This window comes from Pavona decussata, unplaced genomic scaffold (assembly GCF_977016875.1).
Source record: "Pavona decussata unplaced genomic scaffold, jaPavDecu1.1 SCAFFOLD_19, whole genome shotgun sequence".
Taxonomy (NCBI): domain Eukaryota; kingdom Metazoa; phylum Cnidaria; class Anthozoa; order Scleractinia; family Agariciidae; genus Pavona; species Pavona decussata.
In genome coordinates this window covers 3,009,048-3,035,810 of record NW_028145442.1, presented here as the reverse complement: position 1 = coordinate 3,035,810, position 26,763 = coordinate 3,009,048, and the positions used below count along the sequence as shown (strand labels likewise).

Below are 26,763 nucleotides of genomic sequence, written 5' to 3'. Positions count from 1 at the left end.
CCACGCCCTCCTAGCCCATAATATTATAGGGCTCTCAGCCAGCATGGCTCCATGTCGTAAGGGTCTTGCGCTAGCCAGCTTTCTAAGGACCTCCAAATATGGCAAAACGTTTGGCGGGGAAGCTGAAGGAAAGCGACATCCTTGATCGGAGACCTTAGGAGCGGTCAGTCCACCCGACTAACTGCCCCTGGGTCTCCGAGGATGGGAAAGCGAGTGAGTGTGTGACACCCGAGTGAGGAACTGAGAGAGGAACCTGGGGAACGATGCTAGCTTGGCAGTCGAAGAAGGGAAAAATAGGACAAAATTAGATTTATGATGTAAAAAAACTATACTATAAACAGACGAATCATTCACCGAGGTTCGGATATCAAGGAGCTTTACAGTGTACGTGAAAGACTCGCCGCTTGGATGGATTTTCGAGGCCCAAACCGCCCGTTGAGCCGACTACGGTCGAAATCCAAGTGTGTAGCCTTGACTCCGTCTTATGAGGGATCGGAATAACAGTGGTTTCAAAGAATGCCCCAAAAGATGAAATAACCCCCAAACCATTAGCATACGTCATAGGTGAGTCAGTTTTATACATGTTATTGAAGGAAAGTTAAACGTTTAAGAAACGCAGTGGCTATTCGTACGGCACCCGTACGGCGACTTGTATTTGCTATTCGTACGGGAGTCCGAAGATTTCATAGGATTTCTCTGTAATTCCTGATTCTCGCTTATCCAAATTATTATATTTACCTTTAGAAGGAATAAGCGAATCCAGTGAGTGCCCTTTCTTTGAGCGAGATAAGTTTGCGTACTCTCTGCTCACTAATCGAACGAGCCACTCGCGACACTTCAAACTTTTTCCGAGCTACTAACATGAACTCGCACATGTCACGCAACCTCTTCTTCACAGATCAACTGGCTACAATAAGTACGCTGTAGCTTAAAAATGCGCGAAAAGAATTTCTTATATCTTATAAATAGTTATAATACACTGGCTTGGATCGGGGGGTAAGTGACAACTTGGTAATTCAATGAATTTGAAATCCCGTACGAATTATTCGCATTTTTGCTATTCATACGGGAATTCTTCTTCCTTCTATAGTAGGCGCAGTTTCAGTCATTGCAGTGAAAATTTATACCTGTGTCAGAAGGAGAGGTGTGTTCTGTTATCTTCAACATAATTTCTGTACGGAAATGCGAGTGTCCAATAGGTAAATTCTTCCATTAAGTGAAACTCCCATTTCGCGGCTTTCTGGCCGTACGAATAGCATCACGCAGGTTGGGAATACGGGAGTCCACGGAACTGCTTAATCAGTATACCACCGGTCAGGATCAGTTGTCTGAATTTCTCAACCAGGTTAGCGATTCTTAAATTTAATGATAATTTTTACTGATACTCATAGGAATCCCAAATGAATAGCAAATACCAGTCGCTGTACGGTCTCTTCTAATCGCGTGACGTGTGCGTGAATCTAGCGCAAAACAATTCCAAGTGTCGCGAGTGGCTCGTTCGCTTTATAGTGAGCAGAGAGTACGAAAACTTATCTCGCTCAAAGAAAGGGCACTCACTGGATTCGCTTATTCCTTCTAAAGGTAAATATAATAATTTGGATAAGCGAGAATCAGGAATTACAGAGAAATCCTATGAAATCTTCGGACTCCCGTACAAATAGCAAATACAAGTCGCCGTACGGGTGCCGTACGAATAGCCACTGCGTTTAAGAAAATTCAGAATCGGCAATATTTTATTCCCCATACAAAGTATAAAGCATTCAAACACTCATCGCTCGCCGCTTGAACTCAAAAGTCATCGCCCTACTAGCAATAGGCCTTATCACGGTTTTCGACGCCATTTTGACGAGTAGGCAAACAGGCTTGAAATAACAGTGTTTGTATGGAAATCCGATGTCAAATAATTTTCATAAAACATCGCTTCTGAAAAATTCATGACTTGGAAACTTTTGGCACTAGGAAAAGGATTTTAAGAAAAAAGATTGGAGGGATGTAGTTGTGCCAGAAAGCGTCCAGTCGTGTTTTGAACTTTCCATACATTTGTCTGTATACCGAACCAGCCGTGAACTGCTACTAAAAATAGTTCGCGGGAAAAAAATACAGGGAAATGTATGGAAAGTTCAAAACACGACTGGACGCTTTCTGGAACAGCTACATCCCTCCAATTTTTTTCTTAAAATCCTTTCCCTAGTGCCAAAAGTTTCCAATTCATGAATTTTTCAGAAGCGATGTTTTATGAAAATTATTTGACATCAGATTTCCATACAAACACTGTTATTTCAAGCCTGTTTGCCTACTCGTCAAAATGGCGTCGAAAACCGTGATAAGGCCTATTAATTCTTACACGCTCTCTACTGAGTGACGTGAACTTGGGCTGCCTGTGTTACAGCTAGCGTGAAACGAACAACTAACAGCACACCTGACAGCAATCTCGTACCCAGAGTCTTCAGGCTTTTTGGTCAGCGGGGCAACGCCGGGAAGACTCTGGGGACATCGAATTTTATCACCGCAGGATTTCTGCGGTATAACAATGGAAACCGTTACGGAAGAGCCAATCAAAAAAATTGAATTTTTTCGATGTCCCCAGAGTCTTCCCAGCGTTGCCCCGCTGACCAAAAAGCCTGAAGACTCTGGGAACGAGAGCCGTCATATTGAACGGCATTAGGTCTCCAGTCTCTCTTCGCTATTCGCAGACTATATTCGAGGGAGCGAGGAATTCCTTTCAAATTTCGGGAACGTACATTTGGGGTGCGTGCAGAAACATTTAGAAATATAATGTACATTTTGAATTTCGTATGTCCGACAAGAGTTATAGGATTGACTGGATTTTAAATCAAACGTCTGTTAGTTTCCATACTCGCTCTTTGAATGAAAACGGAACGGAAGCACTTGGATATCTTTTTCCAACTCGCAACTCACATAAAGTATCACAGCGAAAAAAGCTGTCGGGTAGGAAATAATGCCTTCTCAATAAAATGTTTCGTTTCCCATCGCCCCGTCTCTTGTGATGGTGAGTGGGTGGGTCGGTCGGGCAAAAAAAAAAAAAAAAAATGGAGAGAATGAGCGCTTGAAGGGGTCTGGGTTCTAAAGAAGGCCGGGCTGCTAAGTTAGAAAGCCTGGTTACAAAGTTAACTTTAAAAACTGCAAAAGCCGTGAACGAAGAAGATCCTGCTTGCTTGTACGTTGGATCTCACAGGAGAGTCTAATCAGCCAAACTTCAAACATAGACGATGAGAAGTCCAAAGACTACTGCAAAGCTGACACAACGTAATATATTTTAAAATAATATTTCGGCTGGCCATACCAGCCTTCTTCAGGTTTAGAAGGCTGGTTTGGCCAGCCGAAATATTGTTTTAAAATATATTACGTCGTGTCAGCTTTGCAGTAGTCTTTGGACTTCTCATCGTCTACAAAGTTAACTCGAAAACGTGGTCTTTTCGTTCGTTATTCATAGTATCGATGTTAATTAAAGACAAGGACACACGTCATACCAATTGCTGTTAATAAAACAAGATTGTGTGCTTGTAAATTAAAGTATTTTCTTCTTTGACTAGTGAATCTGGAATTTTTTTTTTTTTTTTTTACTTTTCGAAAAAAAATGGGTAGGTCGGGTGATGGGAAACGAAACATTTTATTGGGATGGACTAATAACAAAAAAACAAACAAACAATGGACATGTATCTCATGAGCAGTGATTTTCAACACGACAGTTCCTAACAGTTTTCCTATTTACATTACTGAATTTAGAGCGCCTCTACTGGGAGAAGTTTTTGCGAGGCGGCTGGCACCAGTTTCCATCACTTCGCCAGCACTTATTTGCTTCACGGATTAATTGAACCATCCTTTATCACTTGGTAAAATGATAATGGTATCAAAAACATGTCTAAACATTTGTGAACAAGGACAGTATTATTAATAGCACATCTAATTTTACATTTAAGTGGTTATAAACCACAATGGGGTCTTTTGAAATCGGCTTCAGAACAATAACGGCACCGATCTTTATAACGTGTTCACATTCGTGGCAACAGGGCGAAATAAATTAAAGTTTCGTCAAGAGCGCCGTTTTAACAAAATATCATTGTCATTGTCATTATTGTTACATTATTGTCGGTATATTGAAAAATAGAACTCAGATGTAACCAATTATTCAACCACTTTTATACTTCGAGTTAGTTAACAATTTCATTACAAACCCGGGCGCTATACAGCAAACGCAGATTCAAGTGATAGACTGGCCTCGACTGGAAAAACGCAGATTTTATCTAATGCATTCTGCATTAGATAAAATTCACCATTTAAAATAAAGGTATCATGATTTTTTATCCACATAGAGCAAAAAATAAATAAATAAAATAAAAACAAGCTTATCGGAGATGGCTGATCACAGCACATGACTAAAAATTATGCAGTCATAGCAAGACAGATAGCATCTCGTTGTATATTCCGCCTTGGGTCCACCCGGTCCATTCCACGGCATTTAATTTTTTCTTATTATTACTGATATTTTTAACCAAAGATGTCAGTGATGTATTGTCTTCCCACTGCCCCAACTCGCCACTGTAATCAGTTTTTGAAAGAAAAAAACTGTTCACGAGAATTAGAATTGTACCACTGAGGAGCCTGTTTCAGTGGCTCCTGAATTGCACTTGTTTGAAGTGGTCACAAATTTATGTGGCGTCTGAGCAGCGTGGCTTGAGCAGAGATTTGAAAGGGCGATGTGATAACAGCTCTCATAAGGTCTCACGGGATTGGCTTCCAACCCTAAGAGAAAACAAGCAAACTACAGAACAATACCCCCAACCCTAAAAACAATAACAGCTTCTACACAATTATAACGCTGTTACAGGCTTACAAGAGCCGCTACAGTACTGATTTAAAAAACTACTGTTCTGATGAATTTCTCAGATATGTATTTTAAATAGCACACTATTGTCAATGCTATAAGCCGGTGAAAATTGAACTCAAATCAAGAACGTCAAATTCTGCATTAAAGGGGAAGTATTACACGAGTTCGATGTCATTTCAAAACCCCAAAATGTTTGTCTGTTAACAGAAACGAAAAAAAATAATAATAACTGTCTAGTTTTGTTATAGATCATCACCCAATGCAATAAAACTGTCGATTAGTGCCTCTGACCAGAGACAGAGTTGGTCGGAATAGATTGAAACTTGAAAAATGTTAGGCTAACGTTTTTCAAGTTCTTGCAATTTTGTTTCCAAAATGCGCTAGAACACTGAGATCACATAACAAGTTGTTCCTTTCAAGAATTGAGTTGGTCTCTTTCCTCTCATTGTTTTAGAATTGTTTTGTAGCCAGGTGAAGGTCTCATTTCACCATTTTTAACAAAAGAGGACAAAAACCCCATGACGCCCGCCTCAGTGATTCCCTGATGGCAGGGGTCTCGAGACCTCTCCTAGCAGGGAACCCGCCTTATTGAAATTCACCAAGACAATGATTTGTTTTGAAAACATATTTATTTATTTCTCCCCTTTCTATGAACTAAAACATAAACCTAACCTTTTACAGCAGATGATTTAGAAGTGCGTTTCCCTTTATGCAAACTGAAAATCTTTAGCTTTCCCAGTGTTCTAGCTGCAAGTTTGTCCGACGGTAAGTGATCGGTTTATCAGTTTAGCTAGATTTTTCCTTAGAGAACCGCTACCTTGAACTCTCGTAACATACGAAAATTGATTGATGGCTTTTGTCTTACATGGAAGATACAAAAATGTACGGCTGACCGTTTTTCGTGTCTCGGAAAATTGGAGATTCCGTTGCGTTATTAATGCATCTAAAGAATTCGTTCTCTTGAACAAAACAGAAGCGTTCTCTTATAATTACACATAATGATATCAGTATTCTTTCAAACGCCCCTTCTTTGTGGTACCCGACAAACTCACCGCAATTGCATTTTCGTTTTTCTTTCACGACATAAACTATAACTGGGGAACTTCTCCCCTGTTTTAAACGAGAATAATTTTTATCTTGAATCACTTTCACCAGTAAAAGGACCACACTTTTCTTGTGTATCGTGATCGATCTCACTCTTCGGCTTCCATACGGTTTCTTTCACCCTATACATCAGCCCATTTCGCCTAGGACAATGGGATAATGTTTTACGATGAGTTTAGCCTAAAGTCAAAGTTTGGAAAGAGGTTGACTTGATGAGCTTGCCGAAAATACTTTGATGTAGTTATTGTCAGTAATGTACAATGCACCCGACTTGACTCGAGTCGTCTATAATCCCAGACGATTCAACGGCAACATTGCGTGAATCTGTCTCGTTGTCAAAGCGTGTGCTTGCGGTAACATTCTTCTAAAGAATAACAGTGTACCTTTCTCAATTTGCCAACATTTCTAACCCCCAGTAACGAAAAGTCCCTCGTGTTATGGCTTCCGGTGAGTCGAACTGACTCCATCCTTACGCGATTCGATTCATTTCTGTCAAGCTGGATATAATTCGATTGTAACTAAGGCGGTTTCACTGAACTCATTTCAATTCTCCTTATCTCTTATCAAGGCCAGAAATTAACTCTAAGCATGAGCGGATAAGTGCGAGAAACATTTTAAGGTTCAAGATAACAACCTGGTCGAGTTGCGATGAGTTGGATTCTAGACAGCGAGTGATAAGGCCCCTCTTTTATATACAGGCGAACGTAAAACGCGGTGACGAAGTTACGCTCGAATTTGATATGTTAATGCGTCAGTAGACGTGTATTTGGCAACAAGGAAAGTCTCTTATTTTATATCGAACATTTGCCGTTTAAACGGGAATTAACCAGCCATCAGACGAATAACCCGTATTACTGAACTGACGTTAAAATTGGAAGATTAAATTAGAAAATGTGAACACACCAAGAACGACGAAAAACCCACCGAGTTTGTCTTTAATGTGCACAACCTGCGCAGAATAAATCGTGTAAAATTCACAGCAAAATGCATGGCGCACCCCTAAAAGACAAAGCTTCAGAGTGCGAAAACGACTTGTTGTCCACGCTCTTAAAACCCAGACGAAATAACATTCCTGGCTTAGCTTGTTAAGAAATCGTACGCCTAAAACGTCAAATGTTGTGCTCTCTTTTACGAGGAAATTTTCTTAAAATTCTCGGAGGCATGCTAGTTTTAGTAATCTTTAGTTCAATTCATCAGATTCTTCGAGCAAATTGCCATCTCAGCTACATCCACGTGTGAATTGTTAATAATCAGTAAAAGTCCTTCGATAAATTTATAAATATGAAAACTTTGTTCCTTTGAAAACTGAACGGAATTGTTTGGGTTTGCCAACACCCAAATCACAAGTCACGCCCCCATTGTCAAAAATGCATAATTTCTGTTCAAACAATCGATCATAACTCATAAGGAGCTCGCTCACCAATAGGACGCGACATGTCCAAAGACTTCTGCAAAGCTGACACAACGTAATATATTTTAAAACAATATTTCAGCTGGCCATACCAGCCTTCTTCAGGTTTAGATGTAACATCTAAACCTAAAGAAGGCTGGTTTAGCCAGCCGAAATATTGTTTTAAAATATATTACGTTGTGTCAGCTTTGCAGTAGTCTTTGGACTTCTCATCGTCTACAAAGTTAACTCGAAAACGTGGTCTTTTCGTTCGTTATTCATAGTAACGATGTCAATTAAAGACAAGGACACACGTCATACCAATTGCTTTTAATAAAACAAGATTGTGTGCTTGTAAATTTAAGTATTTGCTTCTTTGACTAGTGAATCTGGAATTTTTTTTTTTTTTACTTTTCAAAAAAAAATGGGTCGGTCGGGTGATGGGAAACGAAACATTTTATTGGGACGGACTAATAACAAAAAAACAAACAAACAATGGCCATGTATCTCATGAGCAGTGATTTTCAACACGACAGTTCCTAACAGTTTTCCTATTTACATTACTGAATTTAGAACGCCTCTACTGGGAGAAGTTTTTGCGAGGCGGCTGGCACCAGTTTCCATCACTTCGCCAGCACTTATTTGCTTCACGGATTAATTGAACCATCCTTTATCACTTGGTAAAATGATAATGGTATCAAAAACATGTCTAAACATTTGTGAACAAGGACAGTATTATTAATAGCCCATCTAATTTTACATTTAAGTGGTTATAAACCACAATGGGGTCTTTTGAAATCGGCTTCAGAACAAAAACGGCACCGATCTTTATAACGTGTTCACATACGTAGCAACAGGGCGAAATAAATTAAAGTTTTGTCAAGAGCGCCGTTTTAACAAAATATCATTGTCATTGTCATTATTGTTACATTATTGTCGGTATATTGAAAAATAGAACTCAGATGTAACCAATTATTCAACCAGTTTTATACTTCGAGTTAGTTAACAATTTCATTACAAACCGGCGCTATACAGCAAACGCAGATTCAAGTGATAGACTGGCCTCGACTGAAAAACGCAGATTTTATCTAATGCATTCCGCATTCCTAGCAGGGAACCCGCCTTATTGAAATTCACCAAGACAATGATTTGTTTTGAAAACATATTTATTTATTTCTCCCCTTTCTATGAACTAAAACATAAACCTAACCTTATACAGCAGATGATTTAGAAGTGCGTTTCCCTTTATGCAAACTGAAAATCTTTAGCTTTCCCAGTGTTCTAGCTGCAAGTTTGTCCGACAGTAAGTGATTGGTTTATCAGTTTAGCTAGATTTTTCCTTAGAGAACCGCCACCTTGAACTCTCGTAACATACGAAAATTGATTGATGGCTTTTGTCTTACATGGAAGATACAAAAATGTACGGCTGACCGTTTTTCGTGTCTCGGAAAATTGGAGATTCCGTTGCGTTATTAATGCATCTAAAGAATTCGTTCTCTTGAACAAGACAGAAGAGTTCTCTTATAATTACACATAATGATATCAGTATTCTTTCAAACGCCCCTTCTTTGTGGTACCCGACAAACTCACCGCAATTGCATTTTCGTTTTTCTTTCACGACATAAACTATAACTGGGGAACTTCTCCCCTGTTTTAAACGAGAATAATTTTTATCTTGAATCACTTTCACCAGTAAAAGGACCACACTTTTCTTGTGTATCGTGATCGATCTCACTCTTCGGCTTCCATACGGTTTCTTTCACCCTATACATCAGCCCATTTCGCCTAGGACAATGGGATAATGTTTTACGATGAGTTTAGCCTAAAGTCAAAGTTTGGAAAGAGGTTGACTTGATGAGCTTGCCGAAAATACTTTGATGTAGTTATTGTCAGTAATGTACAATGCACCCGACTTGACTCGAGTCGTCTATAATCCCAGACGATTCAACGGCAACATTGCGTGAATCTGTCTCGTTGTCAAAGCGTGTGCTTGCGGTAACATTCTTCTAAAGAATAACAGTGTACCTTTCTCAATTTGCCAACATTTCTAACCCCCAGTAACGAAAAGTCCCTCGTGTTATGGCTTCCGGTGAGTCGAACTGACTCCATCCTTACGCGATTCGATTCATTTCTGTCAAGCTGGATATAATTCGATTGTAACTAAGGCGGTTTCACTGAACTCATTTCAATTCTCCTTATCTCTTATCAAGGCCAGAAATTAACTCTAAGCATGAGCGGATAAGTGCGAGAAACATTTTAAGTTTCAAGATAACAACCTGGTCGAGTTGCGATGAGTTGGATTCTAGACAGCGAGTGATAAGGCCCCTCTTTTATATACAGGCGAACGTAAAACGCGGTGACGAAGTTACGCTCGAATTTGATATGTTAATGCGTCAGTAGACGTGTATTTGGCAACAAGGAAAGTCTCTTATTTTATATCGAACATTTGCCGTTTAAACGGGAATTAACCAGCCATCAGACGAATAACCCGTATTACTGAACTGACGTTAAAATTGGAAGATTAAATTAGAAAATGTGAACACACCAAGAACGACGAAAAACCCACCGAGTTTGTCTTTAATGTGCACAACCTGCGCAGAATAAATCGTGTAAAATTCACAGCAAAATGCATGGCGCACCCCTAAAAGACAAAGCTTCAGAGTGCGAAAACGACTTGTTGTCCACGCTCTTAAAACCCAGACGAAATAACATTCCTGGCTTAGCTTGTTAAGAAATCGTACGCCTAAAACGTCAAATGTTGTGCTCTCTTTTACGAGGAAATTTTCTTAAAATTCTCGGAGGCATGCTAGTTTTAGTAATCTTTAGTTCAATTCATCAGATTCTTCGAGCAAATTGCCATCTCAGCTACATCCACGTGTGAATTGTTAATAATCAGTAAAAGTCCTTCGATAAATTTATAAATATGAAAACTTTGTTCCTTTGAAAACTGAACGGAATTGTTTGGGTTTGCCAACACCCAAATCACAAGTCACGCCCCCATTGTCAAAAATGCATAATTTCTGTTCAAACAATCGATCATAACTCATAAGGAGCTCGCTCACCAATAGGACGCGACATGTCCAAAGACTTCTGCAAAGCTGACACAACGTAATATATTTTAAAACAATATTTCAGCTGGCCATACCAGCCTTCTTCAGGTTTAGATGTAACATCTAAACCTAAAGAAGGCTGGTTTAGCCAGCCGAAATATTGTTTTAAAATATATTACGTTGTGTCAGCTTTGCAGTAGTCTTTGGACTTCTCATCGTCTACAAAGTTAACTCGAAAACGTGGTCTTTTCGTTCGTTATTCATAGTAACGATGTCAATTAAAGACAAGGACACACGTCATACCAATTGCTTTTAATAAAACAAGATTGTGTGCTTGTAAATTTAAGTATTTGCTTCTTTGACTAGTGAATCTGGAATTTTTTTTTTTTTTACTTTTCAAAAAAAAATGGGTCGGTCGGGTGATGGGAAACGAAACATTTTATTGGGACGGACTAATAACAAAAAAACAAACAAACAATGGCCATGTATCTCATGAGCAGTGATTTTCAACACGACAGTTCCTAACAGTTTTCCTATTTACATTACTGAATTTAGAACGCCTCTACTGGGAGAAGTTTTTGCGAGGCGGCTGGCACCAGTTTCCATCACTTCGCCAGCACTTATTTGCTTCACGGATTAATTGAACCATCCTTTATCACTTGGTAAAATGATAATGGTATCAAAAACATGTCTAAACATTTGTGAACAAGGACAGTATTATTAATAGCCCATCTAATTTTACATTTAAGTGGTTATAAACCACAATGGGGTCTTTTGAAATCGGCTTCAGAACAAAAACGGCACCGATCTTTATAACGTGTTCACATACGTAGCAACAGGGCGAAATAAATTAAAGTTTTGTCAAGAGCGCCGTTTTAACAAAATATCATTGTCATTGTCATTATTGTTACATTATTGTCGGTATATTGAAAAATAGAACTCAGATGTAACCAATTATTCAACCAGTTTTATACTTCGAGTTAGTTAACAATTTCATTACAAACCGGCGCTATACAGCAAACGCAGATTCAAGTGATAGACTGGCCTCGACTGAAAAACGCAGATTTTATCTAATGCATTCCGCATTCCTAGCAGGGAACCCGCCTTATTGAAATTCACCAAGACAATGATTTGTTTTGAAAACATATTTATTTATTTCTCCCCTTTCTATGAACTAAAACATAAACCTAACCTTATACAGCAGATGATTTAGAAGTGCGTTTCCCTTTATGCAAACTGAAAATCTTTAGCTTTCCCAGTGTTCTAGCTGCAAGTTTGTCCGACAGTAAGTGATTGGTTTATCAGTTTAGCTAGATTTTTCCTTAGAGAACCGCCACCTTGAACTCTCGTAACATACGAAAATTGATTGATGGCTTTTGTCTTACATGGAAGATACAAAAATGTACGGCTGACCGTTTTTCGTGTCTCGGAAAATTGGAGATTCCGTTGCGTTATTAATGCATCTAAAGAATTCGTTCTCTTGAACAAGACAGAAGAGTTCTCTTATAATTACACATAATGATATCAGTATTCTTTCAAACGCCCCTTCTTTGTGGTACCCGACAAACTCACCGCAATTGCATTTTCGTTTTTCTTTCACGACATAAACTATAACTGGGGAACTTCTCCCCTGTTTTAAACGAGAATAATTTTTATCTTGAATCACTTTCACCAGTAAAAGGACCACACTTTTCTTGTGTATCGTGATCGATCTCACTCTTCGGCTTCCATACGGTTTCTTTCACCCTATACATCAGCCCATTTCGCCTAGGACAATGGGATAATGTTTTACGATGAGTTTAGCCTAAAGTCAAAGTTTGGAAAGAGGTTGACTTGATGAGCTTGCCGAAAATACTTTGATGTAGTTATTGTCAGTAATGTACAATGCACCCGACTTGACTCGAGTCGTCTATAATCCCAGACGATTCAACGGCAACATTGCGTGAATCTGTCTCGTTGTCAAAGCGTGTGCTTGCGGTAACATTCTTCTAAAGAATAACAGTGTACCTTTCTCAATTTGCCAACATTTCTAACCCCCAGTAACGAAAAGTCCCTCGTGTTATGGCTTCCGGTGAGTCGAACTGACTCCATCCTTACGCGATTCGATTCATTTCTGTCAAGCTGGATATAATTCGATTGTAACTAAGGCGGTTTCACTGAACTCATTTCAATTCTCCTTATCTCTTATCAAGGCCAGAAATTAACTCTAAGCATGAGCGGATAAGTGCGAGAAACATTTTAAGTTTCAAGATAACAACCTGGTCGAGTTGCGATGAGTTGGATTCTAGACAGCGAGTGATAAGGCCCCTCTTTTATATACAGGCGAACGTAAAACGCGGTGACGAAGTTACGCTCGAATTTGATATGTTAATGCGTCAGTAGACGTGTATTTGGCAACAAGGAAAGTCTCTTATTTTATATCGAACATTTGCCGTTTAAACGGGAATTAACCAGCCATCAGACGAATAACCCGTATTACTGAACTGACGTTAAAATTGGAAGATTAAATTAGAAAATGTGAACACACCAAGAACGACGAAAAACCCACCGAGTTTGTCTTTAATGTGCACAACCTGCGCAGAATAAATCGTGTAAAATTCACAGCAAAATGCATGGCGCACCCCTAAAAGACAAAGCTTCAGAGTGCGAAAACGACTTGTTGTCCACGCTCTTAAAACCCAGACGAAATAACATTCCTGGCTTAGCTTGTTAAGAAATCGTACGCCTAAAACGTCAAATGTTGTGCTCTCTTTTACGAGGAAATTTTCTTAAAATTCTCGGAGGCATGCTAGTTTTAGTAATCTTTAGTTCAATTCATCAGATTCTTCGAGCAAATTGCCATCTCAGCTACATCCACGTGTGAATTGTTAATAATCAGTAAAAGTCCTTCGATAAATTTATAAATATGAAAACTTTGTTCCTTTGAAAACTGAACGGAATTGTTTGGGTTTGCCAACACCCAAATCACAAGTCACGCCCCCATTGTCAAAAATGCATAATTTCTGTTCAAACAATCGATCATAACTCATAAGGAGCTCGCTCACCAATAGGACGCGACATGTCCAAAGACTTCTGCAAAGCTGACACAACGTAATATATTTTAAAACAATATTTCAGCTGGCCATACCAGCCTTCTTCAGGTTTAGATGTAACATCTAAACCTAAAGAAGGCTGGTTTAGCCAGCCGAAATATTGTTTTAAAATATATTACGTTGTGTCAGCTTTGCAGTAGTCTTTGGACTTCTCATCGTCTACAAAGTTAACTCGAAAACGTGGTCTTTTCGTTCGTTATTCATAGTAACGATGTCAATTAAAGACAAGGACACACGTCATACCAATTGCTTTTAATAAAACAAGATTGTGTGCTTGTAAATTTAAGTATTTGCTTCTTTGACTAGTGAATCTGGAATTTTTTTTTTTTTTACTTTTCAAAAAAAAATGGGTCGGTCGGGTGATGGGAAACGAAACATTTTATTGGGACGGACTAATAACAAAAAAACAAACAAACAATGGCCATGTATCTCATGAGCAGTGATTTTCAACACGACAGTTCCTAACAGTTTTCCTATTTACATTACTGAATTTAGAACGCCTCTACTGGGAGAAGTTTTTGCGAGGCGGCTGGCACCAGTTTCCATCACTTCGCCAGCACTTATTTGCTTCACGGATTAATTGAACCATCCTTTATCACTTGGTAAAATGATAATGGTATCAAAAACATGTCTAAACATTTGTGAACAAGGACAGTATTATTAATAGCCCATCTAGTTTTACATTTAAGTGGTTATAAACCACAATGGGGTCTTTTGAAATCGGCTTCAGAACAAAAACGGCACCGATCTTTATAACGTGTTCACATACGTAGCAACAGGGCGAAATAAATTAAAGTTTTGTCAAGAGCGCCGTTTTAACAAAATATCATTGTTATTGTCATTATTGTTACATTATTGTCGGTATATTGAAAAATAGAACTCAGATGTAACCAATTATTCAACCAGTTTTATACTTCGAGTTAGTTAACAATTTCATTACAAACCGGCGCTATACAGCAAACGCAGATTCAAGTGATAGACTGGCCTCGACTGAAAAACGCAGATTTTATCTAATGCATTCCGCATTCCTAGCAGGGAACCCGCCTTATTGAAATTCACCAAGACAATGATTTGTTTTGAAAACATATTTATTTATTTCTCCCCTTTCTATGAACTAAAACATAAACCTAACCTTATACAGCAGATGATTTAGAAGTGCGTTTCCCTTTATGCAAACTGAAAATCTTTAGCTTTCCCAGTGTTCTAGCTGCAAGTTTGTCCGACAGTAAGTGATTGGTTTATCAGTTTAGCTAGATTTTTCCTTAGAGAACCGCCACCTTGAACTCTCGTAACATACGAAAATTGATTGATGGCTTTTGTCTTACATGGAAGATACAAAAATGTACGGCTGACCGTTTTTCGTGTCTCGGAAAATTGGAGATTCCGTTGCGTTATTAATGCATCTAAAGAATTCGTTCTCTTGAACAAGACAGAAGAGTTCTCTTATAATTACACATAATGATATCAGTATTCTTTCAAACGCCCCTTCTTTGTGGTACCCGACAAACTCACCGCAATTGCATTTTCGTTTTTCTTTCACGACATAAACTATAACTGGGGAACTTCTCCCCTGTTTTAAACGAGAATAATTTTTATCTTGAATCACTTTCACCAGTAAAAGGACCACACTTTTCTTGTGTATCGTGATCGATCTCACTCTTCGGCTTCCATACGGTTTCTTTCACCCTATACATCAGCCCATTTCGCCTAGGACAATGGGATAATGTTTTACGATGAGTTTAGCCTAAAGTCAAAGTTTGGAAAGAGGTTGACTTGATGAGCTTGCCGAAAATACTTTGATGTAGTTATTGTCAGTAATGTACAATGCACCCGACTTGACTCGAGTCGTCTATAATCCCAGACGATTCAACGGCAACATTGCGTGAATCTGTCTCGTTGTCAAAGCGTGTGCTTGCGGTAACATTCTTCTAAAGAATAACAGTGTACCTTTCTCAATTTGCCAACATTTCTAACCCCCAGTAACGAAAAGTCCCTCGTGTTATGGCTTCCGGTGAGTCGAACTGACTCCATCCTTACGCGATTCAATTCATTTCTGTCAAGCTGGATATAATTCGATTGTAACTAAGGCGGTTTCACTGAACTCATTTCAATTCTCCTTATCTCTTATCAAGCTGAGTTTGTCGGGTACCACAAAGAAGGGGCGTTTGAAAGAATATCATTATCTGTAATTATAAGAGAACGCTTCTGTTTTGTTCAAGAGAACGAATTCTTTAGATGCATTAATAAGATGAGCGGATAAGTGCGAGAAACATTTTAAGTTTCAAGATAACAACCTGGTCGAGTTGCGATGAGTTGGATCAGCGGCTAGACAGCGAGTGATAAGGCCCCTCTTTTATATACAGGCGAACGTAAAACGCGGTGACGAAGTTACGCTCGAATTTGATATGTTAATGCGTCAGAAGACGTGTATTTGGCAACAAGGAAAGGCTGTTATTTTATGTCGAACATTTGCCGTTTAAACGGGAATTAACCAGCCATCAGACGAATAACCCGTATTACTGAACTGACGTTAAAATTGGAAGATTAAATTATAAAATGTGAACACACCAAGAACGACGAAAAACCCACCGAGTTTGTCTTTAATGTGCACAACCTGCGCAGAATAAATCGTGCAAAATTCACAGCAAAATACATGGCGCACCCCTAAAAGACAAAGCTTCAGAGTGCGAAAACGACTTGTTGTCCACGCTCTTAAAACCCAGACGAAATAACATTCCTGGCTTAGCTTGTTAAGAAATCGTACGCCTAAAACGTCAAATGTTGTGCTCTCTTTTACGAGGAAATTTTCTTAAAATTCTCGGAGGCATGCTAGTTTTAGTAATCTTTAGTTCAATTCATCAGATTCTTCGAGCGAATTGCCATCTCAGCTACATCCACGTGTGAATTGTTAATAATCAGTAAAAGTCCTTCGATAAATTTATAAATATGAAAACTTTGTTCCTTTGAAAACTGAACGGAATTGTTTGGGTTTGCCAACACCCAAATCACAAGTCACGCCCCCATTGTCAAAAATGCATAATTTCTGTTCAAACAATCGATCATAACTCATAAGGAGCTCGCTCACCAATAGGACGCGACATGTCATTTTAGTTAATTCACTGAAAACCTCCTTACTTGTTTGGGATCAACACTTTACGTTGGAAGTGGAGGACAGGACTTGCCCCAGAAGAAGTAGGTCATCCATTCTTTTATTTGTGTGTAATACTCAGAATATTATCAACTATTACTGTATCTGTCTTACGCTGCCTCATTCAGTGAAAATCCCCCCATGCAAACTTGCTCTTATGCCGATGGCTGTTATATAAATCAATTTTTATGGCTCAAAAGACCTAAGCATGTTTTGAAAACCTAGTCAGTCTTAGAAATGTAATTTAAAAGGATACTTCAAGTTTTGATGTTGAAGAGGTACAACTTGAATTTAATTACATATACCTTTTAAGCTGTTAATTCTGTTCAGTAATTCTTAACAGTTTTGACAATGTAAAGACCTGTAAAGTTTCACCCCGTATTTAACGTCACATGTAGGTATAAAATTTTTCTTTTAACTCTAGTCTTTTCTACTGCTAGGTTTAATGTTTGTCTTGAGGTAAGGATCATTTCGTTCATTTCGCTGGACAATGTTTATTGTCAGCACCCAACCGCTAACCTTTATTTTGTTTTGTAATTTGGCTGCAGCGAAACAAAATTCAAAAACCTTAATACGGAAAACAGACACTAGTGCCATAGGGAGATAACATATATCTCTTACGAGTTGTGTCGTATCTTCTATTCTCATTGTCTAAATAACCACGAAACTAGCCTGCGCGCAACGCTGGCAAGTTTATAATGCTTCGGTGTTTTACTGACTAAGTCAATTCCACCCGTGTCTCGTGGGACTTCATCTGCCTATTTAAGCATTCTGTTCCTGCTCTTTGGTCCTTCTCGCCAAGTTACGCCGTTCTTGAATATCAGAATGTTTTTTAGTGCTCTTATAGTCTCGCGTCGCCGAAGGTCTCCGTCGCAAAGTTACCAAGTGTGACTAAGAGGGGAAACCCCGCTAGTTGGGCCGGACCTCTTCCTTCGACGGACTTGGTATCCCCTCAGCGATGTCAGTTATTTCTCCTTTTCAATTTTATCTTTTACTTTACATTTTAGTCTAGTTCAGAGGAAATGGGTTTTCTGAGTTTTGGAGAAAGTACGTACTATTCTCACTGTCTAAATAACCACGAAACTAGCCTGCGCACAACGCTGGCATTTTTATAATGCTTCGGTGTTTAAAAATCAATGCCACCCGTGTCTCGTGGGACTTCATCTGCCTATTTAAGCATTTTGTTCCTGCTCTTTGGTCCTTCTCGCTAAGTTACGCCATTCTGGGATTTCAGGATGTTTTTTACCCACCCACCTCCCTTTCGTCGACGCCTTCTACCTTTCCTTTCTCTGTCTTACGACCTTCTTTCTTTGCAAAATCTCGCCTCCCATATCTTAATTCAGCAAAGGCAGTGAGTGGTTGTAAACCATTGTAAACCATTTGAAATGTTTTACAATACAAACAACATGTAAAAATATACAGCGATACTATACACCAAAACATCTGTGATAAGGAAAAACGGGAACAAAATGAGCAAGCGCGCGTTTAAAAACTAGCCGTGTTTTTTTACATGTCCCACTTTATACTACCAAACCAGTTTTTTACAACAAGAATTACCACATATCGCTGTAGAAATATCGCGTCAATAACTCTATACTGGAGCTGACTCAGTGATTGGCCATTCCCCCTACCGAGCGTTCAGGGGGAAACTCCAACAGTTCATTTTGGTGGATTTCCGTTCGGAACGTCTTCATCGCCTCAGAAATTCGGATTTAGTTTTAAAAGAAAATAAATCTAAACTGGGTTTTCATCGACTAAATATCAGGTCAAATTAAAATTTTGCAGCAATTCCTTTTGTTCTCACGGAGGGGCGTAATATCAGTAATATCTCGATAAAGATGGAAGTAAGATCTTCGAGCATGTTCGTAAGACCAGCAATGGCTCGTTAATTCGGGAAATATTATTCCATTTCCTGAAACTTTCTGGGACTTAAATTTTTAGCTGAGACGCCAAACAGTTCATACTAGTTAGCTTACGCAAATATGCCTTTGAAAAGCCGCCACTAAACGATCTGGGAACATGCACAAAAGAAAACATTTTAAGTGTTTGCTTTAATGTTTTCGTTGGTGCCAGTCCTGTGTCGGCTATTTCCCTGATACTGTTCTCCGGCCCAAAATGATCAGTTCTGAGAACTTTCCCCAAAGTGATTTTGGAAGGAACAGGATAAAGAACAGAATATTACATTACATAATGTATTCCACCCAAAGCTATTGAGTTTCCACTCAAAGAAATTTTACGAGTGAATTAATTCGGCCTCTTTACGGCTTGTATCTTGTGAGCTTGGAATTTATCAGTCCAGATGACAGTTTTACCGATCGGAAAATGCCCTAATTTTTAACAATTAGATTGTGTTATTAGTATAAATCTACTAGCCGCTCAAAACTTAACAAGTAAATTATCCAAATCCTCCTCACAGGCACTTCGAAAACGCGAAGAAGCGGGCTGAATTTTGCTGACATCCGCTACTCACTGTCTATTACAGAATAGATAGCGGGTAGCATAGCCAATCAGAGAACGGCATTCGTAATAGAACGCTAGTAGATTTATACTAAGGAAAAATATAGTAGGAGTTACAACCTTCAGAGAGGTTCGACAAACTGCAATTACGAGTACAATGGCCTTAGAAAAGTTTCAAGACTCGAAACAAAAGGTACGCTTAACTGCCAGCAATGATTTAATGCATGCATGTTTGGTTTTATCAACCAAGTTCCTAAGGAAATTTTGCCAGCGTAAAGAGATAGGAAAACTGAAGCTTCGAAGGCTAGTCCTTTGTCAGGGCTTTGAGAAAACGCTCTTATGAAGGGTTAGAGTTCATTTGTACATGTCATGACTTTAGCTCCTTAGAGCAATTTTGAATTGAGTGTCAGAAGTAATTTCGTGTTTGCTTTGAGGTAAAATAAATTTAAAAAATAACAACTTTACCACCACGCTTTGCGGATCACTTAAAAAGTTCGGGCCGGCTTTCTCAACCGACGGGGGGGCCCAACGAGAATTCAACAAAAATTCCTCAAATAACTTCGTTTACTGTTTTCCAGGATAGCTTTTTAGTCTTTTAGGCATGATATTTTTATGCACTAACACAGTTTAATTACTTTAATCCGTTAGGATCATTTAGCTGAGTCGTAGATAGCTTTAGTGTACGGGGCCCGGTAGTTCGAAAGCCGATTAACACTAATCCACGATTAAAAGTTAACGGAGGTTTTCAGCTCGCTCGCTAAGAAGGTTCTTAAAAACTAATTATTATGCTAATGGTAAACAAAAGTTTTCGTCAAAACTGAGAGAAAAAAATCTTTTGGCAAAACTTTGTTCATTAGTAATTAAAGTTGAATCAAAGTTCACGTTATCCATATTGAGGATAAGCTAAATCGGGCTTTGAACAATTAACAACTGGGCCCAGATCCTCACTGGGCTTTCTTTGCTCTTTTAGCGACATAATTATTACCCTCGAGACAAATAAATTAATTTTCCCACGTTACTAACATTTTAGGTAGCAAAATGCCAAAGATTTCAGAAACGTTAGTTTTTCTTTGCAATTCAATCCGAATCAGTTACGGTCTCCGAACAGATATTAGTGAGCTTACGCAACAGGACGGCTGAGGGAAGGGGACGGTGAAATATCGTTGTGTGACCAACATGACATCTTAGTACCTTCATATTTTCGGACGTTTTTTGACTAAAACTGGTGTTCTCTCATCTGTTACAACCTGAAAGGACAATTTGCCGTCCTACCACAGCAGCTGTCCTGTTGCGTAAACTGGCTATTCACCGAAATGGACTATGGGAAGTCCCTGGATCAATTCAAGTCGACTTGAATTGATCCAGCATTTGTTTCCAATTATATCGTGTCGGTTCCGTCTGTTGGGATTAATACGGGGTTATTTTGCTGGGATTATGGATTGGCTGGTGTAGTTGTGTTTACGATACCTGTTTTAACTTTATGTGTGTTTTAAACGACAGACTGGCTTAATCAGCATGTTCAGCTTGAAGTACATTTGTCTACAAGCCAGTGTCTTGCTTACCTTATTGACAGCAATCCAAGGTATATGAAACTTTGACAAGTAATATTTGATGCAGTAAAAGTAACGATTCTAAATAAAAAAGGTATTATATCAAAATTAGAATCTCTATTCTGATTTGATCTTCTTCCTTCCTTCCTTCCTTCCTTCCTTCCTTCCTTTCTTCTTTCCTTCCTCAATTCCTCCCTCCTTCCTTCCTTTCTTCTTTCCTTGCTCCCTCCCTCCCTTCCTCCCTCCCTCCCTCTCTCATTCCTTCTTTCATTCCTTACTTCCTTCCTTCACTTCTCTTTGTATTTTCTACCCTGCAGCCATCAGTGTTCCACAACCAGTAGCCCTCTACCCCTTGAACAGCAAGTACACAACACGAGAAATCAAGAACCGGCAACCCCAGGGTAGCGCAGTTGGTGTGTCCCTGGCAGCCGGCCCCGATGGGAAGCCCGGTGGTTCGTATCAATTCTCTGGAAGTGCCAACAGTTACATCGAGTTCCCAAACAATGGCGGGCTAGACGTAACGCACTCTATCACGTTGCTGTGTTGGGTGTACCCGCAAAACACAGACGGTCCGATATTCAATTACCTACCAACAGGTCGGAACTGGGGAGTTCACATGTGGATGGTATGGGGAAAGCTGTTCGCCCGTTACACGCACAGGAACTACATTTTCACGCCACATCTGCTTTCCGCTCAGGCTCCAACTCTAAACCAATGGCACTACATGGGGACTACATACGATCACACCACTGGTGTGGCACGACTATGGCTGGATGGGCAGAAGGCGGCGGAATTGAATATTGGAGCTAATATGATGCTTGCTACACAAGATAACGTCCGGATGGGAGTTAAAAGCGGCGACCCCCGATACTTCAAAGGCAGAATTTCCGCCATGCAAGTTTATAATGTTGCTTTGACTCCAGAGCAGATAAATGAAGTAAAAAATGCCGGGAGAGGTAGGAATAGAAATTCATTCATCATGCACTTCCTGTGCATTTGTGTTTATACCTTATGCGCAGACGACCCAGCTTTTTTTCCTGTTCCTTTTCAGTACCGTGTCGAAGGACCTAGAACAGTGGTCTCCGCAAAGGTTAAGCATCAGTTCCTACTTGCAAGAAATTTCATTTCCGTAGGGAAATATAGAGTCACTTTGGTTCGGTTTTACCTCCAACCCAATCTTCGAGGAATACATGGCTTTCATGTTATTACAGGACAAAAACTCTGAACTTTATAGGACCAATCAAACTACATTGTCATAATCAACGGTAGACTGTGAACAGTCTCTTTCTTCTAAGTTCTGTCACGAGCGCGATTTCTCGCAAGCCTCGATTCCTCCTCGTTTACTTTTGTAATTTGCATTATTTGACATTCGCTTTACGCGTGATCTGAGGAAAAAAGTGGGACTGCTCGCAGCCTAGATCAATGGATTCCTCAGTTGAATTGTTGTAACTTGACGTAGCTATCATGAATTAACCGTTTGTAAGTACCATCCTCTCTTTCGTGCAATGTGTTTGCCTGTTTACTCTGATTTCGTCGCCCCTTGACTTTTGCAGTTGATATTTGCGAAGAACAGAAACCTTGCTTGAATGGAGGAGAATGTGAAAACTCAGGCGACAGTTACATTTGCAAATGTGCTGAGGGATTCCAAGGAAAAAAGTGTGAAACTGGTAATTATTCATAACAAAGAAGAGGGCAATGCACGTACCATTTTATGAAATTCTCACTGAAGATTCCAAACCAATTACGATTTAGTTGAAAGAAATGTAAAGATTTTTCTACAAATTCCCGTTTTTAATAATTTATGGCAGACTATAAACTCCCTATAAATTCTGAGAATGAACTGAACAATCGATAAAAGGTAAAATGAACTAATGATCTCTGCCTGCACCCTCCTTTCCCAACCTCAAAAGATGAAAGATGTGTCTTTTTCGCATAGCCACCGCTCTATCCTGCTGTAAAAAATGACAGTGAGATTCAAAGATTACGTTTTCTTGTTTATCTAACAATGCTGACTCTTGCTAGATGAATATTTCTGTGTCCACTAAAATTGTAAAGCCAATAAAATTTTGTCAGTAATGTTCATGAGATAGGTGGTGTCTTCGATAACCCCCTACCCCAGAAGAGGTCCTCGTTGAACAAACTTGTTACGAACAGTTCTAGTTCCCTAATGTAAATCTACTGGATTCCACGTGCAATTTAAAGCGACGTCATCGCACGTATGGATATCCCGGATAATAAAAAAACCAACCATATGCGCATGCTTCCGATCTTGCTTCCGACAAATTTTTGATTTTTTTTTCTGCTATTTTGTAAGAGGTGGTGGGCTGTCTCGATAACGCTCGCCAGCAATAAAGTACAACTTTTCATTTCAGTACAATCTTCAGTTATTTTAACAGCAGACGCCATGTGACTTGATTTTTATTTATTCTTGATAGATATCAATGAGTGCTTAACAAAGACACCATGCCAAAATGGAGCCCAGTGCAAAAACACGATTGGAGGTTATGAATGCATCTGCAAACCTGGATTTACCGGGACAAACTGTGAGACAGGTAGAGTCAGTCGATTTTGCAAGTAGGATTCAATACAACAAAACCGCAGCTGAAAAATAATTGACCAGTTAAAATAGCATCAGACACTACGCAGGAAAAAGGAATGATAAAAATATGAATTGATAACATCAAACTGCAAAATTTGAACGTAAGTATCATATTAAGACGACACTTTTAATCGCCATGGTCTCTTTTTCATCCAACCTCCTCTCCTCGAACTTGAAGCCCAAGCTTGGGTTTGAGGTTAGATTTTCTAATGTAATGTTTAAAACACGAGCAGCAGTGTTTTATCGGGATTTAAACCGACGAGGCGCAGCTAGACTCGAAAAAACACTTGCTGCGAGTTTTTTGAACGGCTTCAAAAACATTCCTGGAAAAGCGTGTGTCAAGAGAGTTCATGATGCTGTTGTGAACGTTGGAAATAAGCATACGAAAAAAACATTAAACACCGCATACTAATAAGGAGGAGGTTTTATCGGGTTTTAAAACCACTGCACGTGATGTTTTATCGACCATTTGATAGGTACATTGGCTTATGAAAAATTAATGAGTTTTTAAAGAATCAACAAGCTTGTTACCACCACTGGCTTTAACTGATTGGCCCCGCTTCTCACTAACTATTCTGTGAAGGTTAATGAGTAGGGAAAATGAGTAGGGAAAATGAGTAGGGAAAAGGCGTTCGAATCGGGCGCTTTAGACTTAAAAATAACAATTGGTGTAATATATGAAGTTCGTCTAATGCATATATAAAGTACAACTTTCAATCTCAGTGGAATATTAATGAAGATTTATGCTGGAAACAATTTACTCTTGAGTTGATTCAGAAAGCACCCTCATCACTTCGTTGTGAGCTATCAAGCGATCGAAGCGTGGAGCGCATCTAGATGTACATGTGCCGACACACAACTAGACAGCTCTGTAAAGGAGCTTTCTGCAAAAACATAAATAATAAATATATTTCTATTACAATGTAGACATCGACGACTGTGAAGGCGTCGTTTGTTACAATGGAGGAAGCTGTGTCGATCAAGTCAATGGCTACAAGTGTGAATGTACTTCAGGGCACATCGGAGACCACTGTGGTGAGGATGAATACAACTATTGTAGGTCTCCATATTTTATGCCATAAATACGTCTCATGAGAGACATTTTATTATCCTACAGCTTCGATTTAATTTTAATTTTGAAAAATAAATATTACGTTTTCAGTACGAAAACCTCTCTAGCAAGAAAAGGGTTTGTTTTTGTTCCAGAAAACTATAATTTCCCTTACACGCGCTCACCAGCGCGCTCTCCTTGAACAACCTTCAGCCCCAGCCCCCAGCTGACCTGTGACCATATCATACAGGTTGAAAATTCTCGAGAGTTAGTCAACGTGTTTCGCAACTTCAATTCAAGATGTTAGCAGTCTGGCCCTCTATCGCAGAAGGATTCCCAGACTGCTAACATCTTGAATTTGCGAACGGGACTTTAAGCGTGATGCTCAACGAGTTTGCCTACAAATTCTAAAGGTCTCTGAAGAGTTTCTTGGCCGAAACGAAACGCCGAGTCAGACTAGCAAAAACAATTCACAAGTATTTGACAATTTTTCAATTCTTTATTGTATAAGATGAGAATAGTGCAAAATAATTCTAGCCTGGCCTTTGACGCTAAGGCAAAACTACTCGATTTGACAGAGGTACTAAAACCAATAAGCGCAAACAAAGGATAAACAGATAAACCTGGTCACGTGGTCATATCTCTCGTTTGCTGTTTGCCGTAAACGTCATTCTTAACAAGACAAAACAGACATAAAAAAAAAGCAATAGCAACGACAAAGAAGCAAATATCAATTAAAATGTACGCGTTGTAAAAATGACTTGTCATGATTTCTCGCTGATTCCATCGAGGTGACCTGGCACTCGCAGTCATGGAAACTGTTTACAGCTGGGCACCAGGCCACAGTGACATAGCGGTTTAATAGCAGTTGAAAATTCTAGAGACTTCAAGCCCTAAAAGCCTTACTTTTCTTCATCGTGTGACAATAAACATTTGATATCTTGTAGCTGAGGAATCTCTTAATTGGAGGGTTCCCTGCTTGCCAGAGTCTCTACTTGCAGAGAACGGCCAGGGAGGGGAGTAATACAGTCGTAATCTTGGGCCATCTTGAAAGAAGGCGAAATTTTTTTTACAATAGACATGTCATAGATGATTACTTTTTGTCTAAAGACTATAGGATGGTAATTTATGAACTTTTTATTGATTGCTGGTAATATAGAATGGGAAGCTCAGGGATGCTACAAAGAAGTGAAGAACAAAAAGGATAAGGCCATGGGAAAAAACTACGCACAGGTCAGAAAGTACAAGAAGGATGTCATGGGAGCAGTGAAGGCCTGTCTGGCAGCGGCTGAGAAAAATCAGTTGCAAATCTTTGGCGTGAAAAGCAAATACAAATGTACAACCACCAAGGGTTCAGCTGACTTCAGACGCCATGGTGAGTCTAAAAACTGCAAGAAAGATGGCGATTACAGCGTTGGAGCAAAGAAGGCCAATTTTGTCTACATTCTGAAGAAAGAGGCATAAAACGCGGCCAAACGCCGAGACCTCAGGGATATGTGACAAGTAGGTGAGTTTTGAAGAATCTCAGTTTATTCTCATAACAGAGAAACATTTATTAATTTCTTTTGTTTTTTGAGGTACAAAAATTTCCTCCAGATCAGATTATCAAATTAGGCCAACTAGGACCTTTGGAATTATTTAAGTCAGCATTAGCCTTTTTATCAGGCCTTTCTAACGGGGAGGGGGGGTGGAGAGTGGGAAAGGCATAACTAGAAGGAAGAGAAACAATTCAAACCCACATGACATCAAATATAGGCCACTCTGATCAAGGCCCATCTTTTAATCCCTCCCCCACCCCACCCCTGCATGCTTTTTGAATAAGGGTTTAGAGACATTCCTATCTCAAACCACCGCTGAAGGCGAATGTGAACTGTGTGTTGCTACAGTTATTTTTTATCTTGCTAATCTCACTCATTTCTATTTTTTTATAGATTCATCAAATACAATGATTTATAAAGGGTTGACGTGGGACCAGCATCAATGGACACATCCATCTAGAATAATAAAATCTTCCAATTTATGGACTACAACTTGTCTGTTCTGTTAAATGCGCATAATTAGCACTAGACTTAGGCGCGATTACCAGCCGCTATTCGCCAAAATGAGCCCGCTCTCGACCCGTTTGAGCGGTAAAAATTGAGCCTAGCTCTGCCCTAAGTTCCAAACACTCACCCTTTTATACAGCATTTTTGACAGAAAAGCCGTAACCTTCTTCACAGGGACAGCGGAGGGGAAGGGGCTTGGGGGTGGATGGTTTAAAAAAGTATTTCATTTTATTTGACTTAACCATATCAAACACTTACAGAAACGACTTAAAGTTACATTTTATTATGTATATTAAGGTTTTCTCCCACAAACTCGACAATTTCAGACAGTTTGTCGTTAGTTTTGAAGCTGAACGGATCGGTGTTTCAAGAAGATAAAGTTTCATTATTGAATAAGTTTGAGTGAGTTCTTGCATAAAGGCATTCAT

At 39.3% G+C, this 26,763-nt stretch overlaps 1 protein-coding gene across 3 annotated transcripts; it reads left to right on the top strand.

Annotated features, from left to right (window-relative positions):
- The first annotated feature begins 5,518 nt into the window (after positions 1-5,518).
- Positions 5,519-26,320, top strand: LOC146487082 (uncharacterized). 3 transcript variants are annotated; one of them, XM_085091980.1, is made up of 8 exons: positions 5,519-5,614; positions 20,591-20,672; positions 20,958-21,596; positions 22,194-22,307; positions 23,076-23,192; positions 24,167-24,274; positions 25,450-25,797; positions 26,222-26,320. In XM_085091980.1, exons 2-7 carry the CDS (start codon positions 20,606-20,608, stop codon positions 25,752-25,754), a joined length of 1,350 nt encoding a protein of 449 aa, XP_084948106.1. In that variant the 5' UTR covers positions 5,519-5,614; positions 20,591-20,605; the 3' UTR covers positions 25,755-25,797; positions 26,222-26,320. The 3 variants fall into 3 exon arrangements, with proteins under 3 accessions (XP_084948106.1, XP_084948114.1, XP_084948097.1); XM_085091988.1 differs by lacking the exon at positions 5,519-5,614 and adding an exon at positions 14,609-14,710; XM_085091971.1 differs by lacking the exon at positions 5,519-5,614 and adding an exon at positions 16,542-16,677.
- Positions 26,321-26,763: the final 443 nt, after the last annotated feature.

Excerpts from the sequence above, each read along its gene's own strand:
- LOC146487082 (XM_085091980.1), top strand. The coding sequence starts at position 20,606 with ATGTTCAGCTTGAAGTACATTTGTCTACAAGCCAGTGTCTTGCTTACC. Across the intron at positions 21,597-22,193 it reads AGTAAAAAATGCCGGGAGAG|TTGATATTTGCGAAGAACAG; the intron begins GTAGGAATAGAA and ends TGACTTTTGCAG. Across the intron at positions 23,193-24,166 it reads CGGGACAAACTGTGAGACAG|ACATCGACGACTGTGAAGGC; the intron begins GTAGAGTCAGTC and ends ATTACAATGTAG.